General features: G+C 39.4%; 7 protein-coding genes across 7 annotated transcripts; 3 read left to right on the top strand and 4 right to left on the bottom strand.

Moving 5' to 3' along the window:
• The first annotated feature begins 658 nt into the window (after nt 1-658).
• Gasu_52880 (F-type H+-transporting ATPase subunit delta) lies at nt 659-1623 on the top strand. The gene is made up of 3 exons (XM_005703650.1): nt 659-780; nt 830-910; nt 966-1623. Exons 1-3 carry the CDS (start codon nt 757-759, stop codon nt 1527-1529), a joined length of 669 nt encoding a protein of 222 aa, XP_005703707.1. The 5' UTR covers nt 659-756; the 3' UTR covers nt 1530-1623.
• A 24-nt stretch (nt 1624-1647) lies between these two features.
• On the bottom strand, nt 1648-3958 carry Gasu_52870 (1,3-propanediol dehydrogenase). The gene is made up of 4 exons (XM_005703649.1): nt 3147-3958; nt 2923-3090; nt 2234-2864; nt 1648-2185 (listed from the first exon to the last, which is right to left on the bottom strand). Exons 1-4 carry the CDS (start codon nt 3942-3944, stop codon nt 1677-1679), a joined length of 2106 nt encoding a protein of 701 aa, XP_005703706.1. The 5' UTR covers nt 3945-3958; the 3' UTR covers nt 1648-1676.
• A 239-nt stretch (nt 3959-4197) lies between these two features.
• Nucleotides 4198-5248, bottom strand: Gasu_52860 (uncharacterized protein). The gene has a single exon (XM_005703648.1). It carries the CDS (start codon nt 5212-5214, stop codon nt 4315-4317), a length of 900 nt encoding a protein of 299 aa, XP_005703705.1. The 5' UTR covers nt 5215-5248; the 3' UTR covers nt 4198-4314.
• Nucleotides 5249-5258: 10 nt separating this feature from the next.
• On the top strand, nt 5259-5693 carry Gasu_52850 (uncharacterized protein). The gene has a single exon (XM_005703647.1). It carries the CDS (start codon nt 5270-5272, stop codon nt 5591-5593), a length of 324 nt encoding a protein of 107 aa, XP_005703704.1. The 5' UTR covers nt 5259-5269; the 3' UTR covers nt 5594-5693.
• Nucleotides 5694-5848: 155 nt separating this feature from the next.
• On the top strand, nt 5849-7153 carry Gasu_52840 (galactose-1-phosphate uridylyltransferase). The gene is made up of 3 exons (XM_005703646.1): nt 5849-6240; nt 6292-6970; nt 7021-7153. Exons 1-3 carry the CDS (start codon nt 5960-5962, stop codon nt 7123-7125), a joined length of 1065 nt encoding a protein of 354 aa, XP_005703703.1. The 5' UTR covers nt 5849-5959; the 3' UTR covers nt 7126-7153.
• Nucleotides 7154-7156: 3 nt separating this feature from the next.
• Nucleotides 7157-8098, bottom strand: Gasu_52830 (uncharacterized protein). Its single transcript, XM_005703645.1, has one exon. The coding sequence runs from the start codon at nt 8069-8071 to the stop codon at nt 7193-7195; it is 879 nt and encodes a 292-aa protein (XP_005703702.1). The 5' UTR covers nt 8072-8098; the 3' UTR covers nt 7157-7192.
• A 9-nt stretch (nt 8099-8107) lies between these two features.
• On the bottom strand, nt 8108-9138 carry Gasu_52820 (uncharacterized protein). The gene is made up of 3 exons (XM_005703644.1): nt 9039-9138; nt 8901-8988; nt 8108-8849 (listed from the first exon to the last, which is right to left on the bottom strand). The coding sequence occupies exons 1-3, from the start codon at nt 9117-9119 to the stop codon at nt 8779-8781; spliced, it is 240 nt and encodes a 79-aa protein (XP_005703701.1). The 5' UTR covers nt 9120-9138; the 3' UTR covers nt 8108-8778.

Here is a 9138-nt window from a genome sequence, read left to right as displayed (position 1 = left end):
ATTTGGCCAAATTATGCAAGTTTCGCAAAATTATTTTTAAATGAAATAAAAATAATATTTCGACTCGACAGTTTCAGACCTTGCTTTGACAATAATTTTTTATTAATTTTTTTGTTCTTTCCTGATAAGTTATTTTTTGCATAGCTCTTAAATTTACTTTTTGACATAGGTGCGAAGAGATTCTTGCTTTCTGATGGAACCAAAATTACAGCATCTTTCTTGGAATATATCCCAATTAATTTTTAAACAGCTTTGTAAGTCAAATAAAACACTCATTGAATAATTTTTTTAACTTTATATGTGAAGAATGAAAACTTCTCCTTCCTTTTTGAAACAAGGAATTTGTTTTATTTCATAATCTCTAGGTAGTCAAAGAGAGAAATTTGCCTTGTTTTGTTTGCCAATGCATAGTACCATCTTTGTCCTTCATTTATAGGATAATATAGTGACTGCTGCATAGAATTTTTTTGTTTAAAAAGTCATTAAACAATTGTTGTTTTATGCTTCAAACCATCAAGCTAACGAACTCTGCATTCGTCAGTTCTACCATGCGGTCTTCCACGTAATAAACTGGACAGCTTCCTCGTTTTCAACAGACGGATCGCAGGAAACTCGTTGAATACCTCTAACTGTTCATTTTTGCCAAGGTCTTCTATGGATTCATTATTTTCAATCGCTGAGTTGCAAATTGGGTTCTATTATCTAGTCTCATTACAAATTTGTTGGGCTGTTGACTGATTTCTGTTCCGAGCCAACATGTTACGCATAGCAGCTTCCAGGGTAAGTAACTGGTGGTTAAGTCCTTTGTATTGTTCAATTGGTTATGTAGCTTCGAGTTTGGGGTTCCACTTATTTTTCTCGTTCGTTTTGTAGTGAGTCTTCCTCAGCTAGCTCTACGGGCAGTGAACAGGTATGATTTTCTTCTCTTGTACGAGTTTCTTCACTAATGTTGTTATGGTGAAAAGGGCAGCACTTTAGGTTCAAGTGTAGCCAGTCGTTATGCGTCTACTTTATTATCTCTTGCACGAAAAGAGGGCGCTTTGGATAAAATCACCAAGGATGTCAAGCAATTTCGTACTTTGGAGTCCGATCACCCCGATTTCAAGCGCTTTTTACAAGATCCTACCATCCCGCAAGGGGAGAAACAGCAATTTATACAAGAGTTGTTAAAACGTGAACAGTTTTCAGATCTCTTTTATCGTTTCGTTGGTGTGATTGAAGAAAATCGGAGGACGGAAGATCTTTCGTCCGTCATAGAGACGCTGGACAATATGCTTCGAGGGGATAAAGGTCAGCGTGTTGCCTATTTGGTGACCGCTAGTCCTCTAACTGAGTGGCAAATCGCGTTTTTAAGGAAACGACTCATTCGTAGATTCTTTCCCGATGACCCGGAAACGGAACTGGAAATTCACGTGAAAAAGGATCCATCGTTGATTTCAGGTTTCACTGTACAAGTTGGTGAACGTTTTATAGATCTATCATATAGGAAAGAAATGAGGGATGTCAAAGAGGCACTTCGTCAGTCATAGTCAGTTTTGTGAGATGTGCATGTTGGTTATAAAAGTGTATCCAGTGCAGAGAATAGTCCCTTGTTTTTGGAAAGATGGACACTCATTTTGTGAACAAAAGGGAGCATGGCAATGAACGAGACCCTCTTTCTCATACCCACACTTATTCTATTTATTCGCCAAGTCTTCCAGTATGCTATTTACATCCTCGACACTCATTTCCACCGGTAATTCTACACGATTGAACTCAGACATTACAATGCGAGCAATATCTTTCCAAGGCACGTTGAAAAGTTCTGCATCTTTCCAACTAGGCAGATGGACCAATTGAATAACTTGATGGAACCAAATTAAGAGGTCATCTTCGGTAGCAGTTTCACTCCCTGTTATCATTTTGGAAGCTTGTCTCAATCGCTGGCGTATTTCATCTTGCCCTCTTTTCCTTATGAAAGCAATATAATAGGGTAATGTGATGCTCGCGATGTGGATCACCAAATCTCTAAAACTAATAGCACTCTGTCCACTCAGTGCCAAAGCTATGGCACCTGTTAATCCAAAATTCTTTCCTTCTCTCACTAAACCTGCAATAACGGAAGTAAGAGCAACTTTCTCCGCAACCACTGTGCTTTTAAAATCGTCTGTTGCCTTTTCTATGTAACTTGCAACGGTGGAAATTCCTATACTCTCGATCATTTCTGGCTATCACAACAACTGAAAACACATACCTTCTTTGGCCAACGCAATGGTGAATGGATTCGAATCCTTGCATAAGAAGCTTTCCAGACACAAAATCAATGAAGCTATCGCAGCAGTAGGAATGACAACATGATGTCCTCGTATGTATAAACGAGCATCCACCAATGAAATCATATTTTGTATCGAACCTGGAGTCTTATTCTTACTAGAAGAAGAGGAATTCACAAGATTATTCTCATCCGACACAAAATGAACCAAACAGGCATGAAAGATTCCAGGAAAGCCAAAGATAGAGGAATGAGAAATTTCCGCTCCTAAAGTAGGCCTTGAAGGGACCAAAATTAATGGGAGTAATGGTCCTTCACAAAAGAATTCAAAAGTCAATAATTCACTTTTCTCCGCATTTCTTAGTTGTTGTAGAAAAGAATGAATAGTTTCATTATCAGGATGTGCAAACAAGGAAACTGCTTTTGCGGCATCCAATGCTGATCCACCACCCATTCCAATGATAACGTCAGGTTTTCGAATCCTCACATTTTGAACCAACTCTTCAAATGTAGAAGATGACAACATTCCCGGTATTGATATAGGAGGTAGTATTTGAATATTTCCTTGAACCATTTCCGCATCTAATTCCCATAAGAGAGGATCAAGTCTAGCCTATTATTATTTAGAACGATGATTACATATGTTTAGGAATGGACTTTGGTCAACCTACCTGGTTCCAGCCTGTAATAATTAAAATTCTACTTCCACATCTTTTGGCATAGGTAGAGACCTTATCCAAAGCACCCATTCCAAATATCAACGACATCTTTTGGTATACATTCATAGGCTTACTCTCTGCCTCTGGAAGTTTCTCGGGAGAAATGGTTTGCTTCCATTCCTAATAAAATGGAATAATCTGAACAACTCATTCATTTACCATCCATACGCACTTACTTCTAAATCAGGAAATACGTTACATCCTTTCCACACACTTTTCTTATCAGCATCACAATATGGAAAAACTTCAGATTGCAAACTTTCCTCAAACTCATACTCCAAATAACCCAATTTTGTTAAGTCGTCTGATTCATAAGCCTCTATTATAAAGATGCCGCCTGGATATTTTTCTTCCTCTATAATATCGACGCGAACTACTCCATCTTTAGTGCAATGAGAACGAGCAATCTTGAAAACATTCCTTTTCAAAGTAGCTATATTGCTTGCTCTAGCTGGTAGCAATCGTGTAACACGAATAGTAATGTTTTGAACTCCCACATCCTTTGCCAGTAAATCTAAAGCTCTCTTTCTTTGTTTCCAAGGGTCTTTAGGATCTGGTGTTCGAAGTGGTGCATAACTCTTCTTCAAAGTCCAACCATTACGAAATGGAAAAGGGGAAACTCCATCAACAATAGTTTCTACTGTCTCCTTTTCATCACTGTCGTCTTCTGTTTCAGGTTTCTGACAATACTGTTTGATAAATCTACGAAGTTCCATAGTATGTGACAAGTGTTCATGAGCTTCCATTGCTTGTTTTGTACGGAAAGCTTCTATACAAAAATACAGTTGAGGCTGCAATAAGTCAGAGTTTCCAGTGATATTCTTCACTTCGATAATATTCACCCTTATACAGTCAGGTTCTCCACAACTTCTTCTGCCATATTCCTGCAATAAAGTGAGCAAGTCTCTTTGCGATAGGCTAAGTGGAAGATAAAAATACAATTGTCGAATTCTAACCAGAGTTCCAGACTCCATGTAGTCAACAACTCGAGAAGTTTTATACTCGGAAGCCAAAGAATGGCCATTAGCGGATGGAGTTTCTGTAGCATGCTGTGGTGAGTGTTCAGGATTTTCCCGAGTGGACGGCTGTAACTGAGCCAACAAACGCTTATTTTTCACGTTACATTTTCTGCGAAATCCTTCCGATATATTATTTCGCTTTAAAAGAATAAAACTTGTAACCCTGTCTTCCAACCTTGAGTGAGGAAGAAAGCTTCCACTGAACTGAAATACAAAAGCCATCATCGATCGATGAGATGAATGGATGAGTTCAACGTTTACTGAATACTACAACTTGTGAAAGCAAACCCTTTCATCTCCTTCATGAAATATATTAGCTTTGAATCTAATTCAGATCTACGTCGTATAGCTCCTCCTTTTGACTGCTTTCCTTTGTCTTTGGAGAAGACAGGGACTTACCAGTTTCTTCTGGAAGAGAAGAACCCGTCGACTCTTCAGAAGTCACAAATAACTGCCAATTTCTTGGACTAGGAATATCTTCGAGATCAGATTCGGAATATTCCGTATCCTGGGAGTCTTGCTTGAAGTCTTCCATATCCCTGAGAACACGAGATGTAGCTCTTTCAGCAGCCAACATCTCTGCTAGAGGAGCGCGGTTCAAATATTCCTTGTTTACATTTTTTCCGTACAAACTCGGTAAAGGAATCTTTGCTATTCTTTCCTTAATATGAGCTATCTCTTTTGGTAACTCTGCTTCCGCGGAGTGTAACGACAGGTCGGACGTAGAAAGTATACTAGCAAGATGAATGGCCAGCGAATCGGGTGGTTGTGGTGTTTCTTCCAACTCTAAAACTTGCTTCTGAACAAACTTTTGGAAAACCTGAGCAAAGTATTGCTCCGTTTCTGCTGAATGGTTTCTCAAAGAAGGGGAGAGAATGGATGGAAAGACATCATCTGCCAAACTCACTTGGGAAAAGGGTTGACTTACAGTTACCGCTTCTTGGCAAAAGGGATTACCTTCGTTCATAAGCCAATGAAATAGGTCTTTTCTTTCCTTTTCATCGAGTGAGGAAATGACCTTGGTCAAATAAAGAGAGTCATTTTCAACTTTTAATAAAGACTGCAATTGCTCGGGAACTTGGAAATCATCCCCTGAAAAAGGCTTCTCATCAGTTTGAAAGAATATTTCAGTTGAGCTGACAGGTGTTTCTGTTTCACTCTTCGCCTCTGCAAACTCTGTAAACTCTTCTTCTGATCCATCAAGTCCTCCTCCACTTTCACTCATGAATTTCAAACATTTGTTGATCTGTCATTTCACCCTAGAGCAGAAAAGGTTGAAAATGACCTATAGAAATGACTCAGTTAGTAAGGATACAGAAACGCGTTTGGAAACTAAGACTCAGTCGTGCGAAGATGAAAAGTATGACTGGAGTGCAGTCTGGGAAAGTGTACAAGTGGGAGGTTGTGCAGGGAGTTGGGAACCTTGCGGCCCCTGTGGAGGAGTAGTTCACAAAGTGTCTGATGAGATACTTCAGAAAGAAGCAGAGTCCCGATTGGCTGATGACCCGACTTATGTGGATCCCAAAACTGGGTATATGGTTCTCACTGCAAAGTATTTGGCGTCAAAAGGTACTTGTTGTGGCAACAGGTGCAGACACTGGTGAGACTATGTTGAGAATTTGATTCCATGGCTAGTTGAAACTGAAGTCTAATAGTCCTTTTGGTCATAGAAATGTGAGGAAGCGTAGTTAGACTTTTCAATGAAAGCTTCTATGACGCCTTTATCGCTCGAGAGAGTTTGTAGGAAAATTGAGTTACATTTGTTTTGATTATGGTATTGAACAACGTATTCTTTTCAGGAACAGCCATTTCCCTCAGAGTGGGACAATAGCGTTTGAAGAAAACTGCTAGTCAGCCTTGGCGCCAAACTTATTCAAATTATAAATAACTGACTGGAGGAAAGGTTAAACACTTCATTCCGTGTAAAAGGCATCGTCACAAAGTTGTGATTGGATTGGCCATTGTTGGATATGGCGTCCATGTTTGACTTTACGGAGCACCCACACAGACGACATAACCCTTTGACGAATAGGAGTGTACTGGTTTCTCCTCACCGCGCACAGCGTCCTTGGCAAGGCCAAGTTGAACCCGCCTCAGAAGAAAAGAAACCTACTTATGATCCTAACTGCTATCTGTGCCCAGGAAACAGCCGTGCTGGTGGAAAGCAAAACCCAAAGTATGAAGAAACTTTTGTGTTTACAAACGACTTTGCTGCACTTCTTCCAGATACACCCTCGTTTCAACAACAAGAGTAAGTCTGTCAAGTCTCCAGCGCCTTTGACTCACTTGTTCCTTCATCAAGTGAAAGTGATCTAGCACTATTAAAAGTAGAAGGTGTGAGAGGAACTTGCAGAGTTATTTGCTTTTCACCTCGCCACGACTGGACTGTTGCAGAAATGTCGGTGGACTCCCTGGTTGGCGTGGTTCGTACATGGACGGAGCAGCACCGTCTGCTTGCAGAGGCAGACTACATCAACCACATTCAGATCTTCGAAAACAAGGGTCAAGCTATGGGTTGTAGCAATCCACATCCCCATTGTCAAATATGGGCCACTGAGTTTGTCCCTACTGAGCCTGCAATAGAGTTTGAAAATATGAGAGCGTACAAGCAGAAGAAACATAGTAATCTGCTGGTTGACTACTTGGCTTTGGAGTTGAAAGCTCAAGAACGAATTGTTTGTGAAAATAGTCACTTTGTCGCACTGGTTCCGTTCTGGGCAGAGTGGCCTTTTGAAACTTTGGTACTACCTCGCAGGTGTTGTCGAAGTCTTCAAGATTTGGACTCTAATCAGCAACAAGCTTTAGCAGATATATATCGTAGAGTTACTTGCCGATATGATAATTTATTCTCCTGCAGCTTTCCATATTCTATGGGTTTGCGGCAACCTCCAACAGATGGAAAGGATAGCTATGAATATTGTCAATTGAATATGAGATTTTATCCTCCTTTGCTTCGCTCTGCAACAGTTCGAAAGTTTATGGCAAGTTGCTTCTTTACATTGTGTTATTATACATTTATGGTCTATGTTAGGTTGGCTTTGAAATGTTGGGAGAACCCCAAAGAGATATTACTCCTGAGCAAGCAGCAGGAAGACTAAGACAGTGTTCAGAAATTCATTATAAACACCAAAAATAAAGATGTTCAATTCTCTTTTATTAGCTAGTATACAAGTTTATTCAACTTTATGGATCAACAATTATTGTTATCGATTGACCAGGCACATACGATGATGCAGTTGTTTATAATAGCAACGTTTCCAATAAGGAATGAAAAGTCGAATGGGTCTAGGCACTTGAGAACGAAATAGTAGCCACTCTTCCCTACTTGACTGTTTTAGGGACTCATCGAATACCACCAGTTGAAGTCGACAGTTTGAATAACCAAGAAACCGTAACACTTGGTTATTAAACTTTATCTGCTGTGATGTTGGTACCAGGCCACTTATCTTTGGAAGTAACCACGTTCTTTCATGAACAAAATACTTGTCACACATTTTATGCAATTGAGCAATGAATCGGTGCATTTCTAGTTGTCGTTGATATTGTTGCTCCATTTCAACTTTTAACTGCCTGCAGTGCTCGACAACTGATGTCGTGGTGGTGCATCTTTTCTGTCCTTTCAGCAACCACCATTCATTCCAAAGAAACGTCAAAGGACTCAATATGGCGGCCAATCTCTTACGCCAAACAGACAATCTCAACAGCTGCCCTTGATTGTTGGAAAACTGGAGCAAGCGGTTGCGCTCCTTTTCCAGAGCTTGAAGGATATTTTCATAAGCAGATTTCACTTGATAGCTTCGTAACCAAGGGAAAAACAACTTTTCTTCTACCATCACAAAAGTATTCCAATTCCAACCCCAAACATGCTGCAAGGAACTACTCAGATTTTTTGAAATGTTATCACAAGTTTTTTTACAACTTTTGAAACAAGTCAGGTCAGAAGGAGAACAGCGTTGATAACAGTCGTGGCATTGGTTTGCATAGAACAGACTGGACCTTTGAAGACAGCCAAGTTCATATGAAATGGAAAGAGAATGCCAACGCCATCCATGGAAACCTAAATGCTCAGGGCTCGTCAACATCAACCTGATCTCTTTGAGCTCCCAATAAGAGGAGGATAGGATGAAATGCCATCTCCATCTCTTCCCTATTATTATTATTATTATTATTATTATTATTATGCAATTATCGAGTACAAAATAATAAACACTTTATTCTTCAAACTTGTATCTGTTTAACACCATATACTTTACTTTTTCATAGAATAGTCTCAAAACGCCAAAAATACCGACAATAGCCCAAAGTCCGTACAATACCACGAAAGGCCAAGTCTTGATAAGCACAGAACCTGCTACGTTGAGAGCTCCTCCAACAGCATTAAAACTTGAATATAGCAAAGAAGTACTGGAACATAATCCAAAAAGGTTCAGACCGTAAGCTACCATCAACAAAAACGAGCCAAAACTCGAAAGAATATAGCTTTGTACCAGAGAGTTTGTCATGAGTTCAACTATACACAACTAGACGTCAAGGTGTAGACAAGTTACAGACATGAATATGTCTACTGATAAACTCGTTACACTACGCTATTTCCTTGTAACACAAAAAAAGGTTGTTTATATTCCAATGACCGTTGATACGTCTCTCCAAACAATCATCCATGAAAGTTGGGAAACGCCTGTCATAGTGAAACAAATGAAAACCATTTTACATTGTTATCATATTATAAAGCAAAAATAATAGTAAAGAAAATTAACTACCCGACTATCGTATTGGTAAACGAGAACTCCTATTTTTCCTTTACTTCCACACAAACGATACAGCACTTGGGTTCCTTTTGATTTTTGGATTCACCTATCTCTACCAACAAGGCTTATTCATAAAGCAGCTAAGAGGAGAGGAGCCAATTACTTTCAGGTCTTTTTAACACTTGACACGTCTTCTTATCTGTTGATTTTACTTGAGAACTTCTTTTCTTGGCCTCCATACCTGAAGAAGCCTATAGATACACTTTTATATCTCTGTCAAACACAAGTTGTAAAAAAATACCGTTTCTATACGTTCCAAAGACTCTTCACAGGCAGCTGTACAAGAAGGACTACAGGAGACCACACATAGATGATTCGTCATTGGAAAAAGAAACAAAATT

The sequence above is a fragment of the Galdieria sulphuraria genome, assembly GCF_000341285.1.
Source record: "Galdieria sulphuraria unplaced genomic scaffold scaf_52, whole genome shotgun sequence".
Lineage (NCBI taxonomy): Eukaryota > Rhodophyta > Bangiophyceae > Galdieriales > Galdieriaceae > Galdieria > Galdieria sulphuraria.
Note: the sequence above shows the minus strand (reverse complement) of the source record. Positions and strands in the feature narration are given on the sequence as shown.

What these genes read in the sequence shown, in the direction of transcription:
- Gasu_52840 (XM_005703646.1), top strand. Translation starts at nt 5,960, where the DNA reads ATGGCGTCCATGTTTGACTTTACGGAGCACCCACACAGACGACATAAC. An exon ending in CCCTCGTTTCAACAACAAGA is followed by an intron (nt 6,241 to 6,291) that starts GTAAGTCTGTCA and finishes TCCTTCATCAAG; the next exon opens with TGAAAGTGATCTAGCACTAT. An exon ending in CAACAGTTCGAAAGTTTATG is followed by an intron (nt 6,971 to 7,020) that starts GCAAGTTGCTTC and finishes GGTCTATGTTAG; the next exon opens with GTTGGCTTTGAAATGTTGGG.
- Gasu_52860 (XM_005703648.1), bottom strand. Translation starts at nt 5,214, where the DNA reads ATGAGTGAAAGTGGAGGAGGACTTGATGGATCAGAAGAAGAGTTTACA.
- Gasu_52830 (XM_005703645.1), bottom strand. Translation starts at nt 8,071, where the DNA reads ATGTTGACGAGCCCTGAGCATTTAGGTTTCCATGGATGGCGTTGGCAT.
- Gasu_52870 (XM_005703649.1), bottom strand. Translation starts at nt 3,944, where the DNA reads ATGGAGTCTGGAACTCTGGTTAGAATTCGACAATTGTATTTTTATCTT. An exon ending in TTATTACAGGCTGGAACCAG is followed by an intron (nt 2,865 to 2,922) that starts GTAGGTTGACCA and finishes AAATAATAATAG; the next exon opens with GCTAGACTTGATCCTCTCTT. An exon ending in CATTGCGTTGGCCAAAGAAG is followed by an intron (nt 2,186 to 2,233) that starts GTATGTGTTTTC and finishes TCGAGAGTATAG; the next exon opens with GAATTTCCACCGTTGCAAGT.
- Gasu_52820 (XM_005703644.1), bottom strand. Translation starts at nt 9,119, where the DNA reads ATGACGAATCATCTATGTGTGGTCTCCTGTAGTCCTTCTTGTACAGCT. An exon ending in CTTTGGAACGTATAGAAACG is followed by an intron (nt 8,989 to 9,038) that starts GTATTTTTTTAC and finishes GTGTATCTATAG; the next exon opens with GCTTCTTCAGGTATGGAGGC. An exon ending in AGTGTTAAAAAGACCTGAAA is followed by an intron (nt 8,850 to 8,900) that starts GTAATTGGCTCC and finishes CCTTGTTGGTAG; the next exon opens with AGATAGGTGAATCCAAAAAT.
- Gasu_52880 (XM_005703650.1), top strand. Translation starts at nt 757, where the DNA reads ATGTTACGCATAGCAGCTTCCAGG. An exon ending in TACGCATAGCAGCTTCCAGG is followed by an intron (nt 781 to 829) that starts GTAAGTAACTGG and finishes TTGGTTATGTAG; the next exon opens with CTTCGAGTTTGGGGTTCCAC. An exon ending in GCTCTACGGGCAGTGAACAG is followed by an intron (nt 911 to 965) that starts GTATGATTTTCT and finishes TATGGTGAAAAG; the next exon opens with GGCAGCACTTTAGGTTCAAG.
- Gasu_52850 (XM_005703647.1), top strand. Translation starts at nt 5,270, where the DNA reads ATGACCTATAGAAATGACTCAGTTAGTAAGGATACAGAAACGCGTTTG.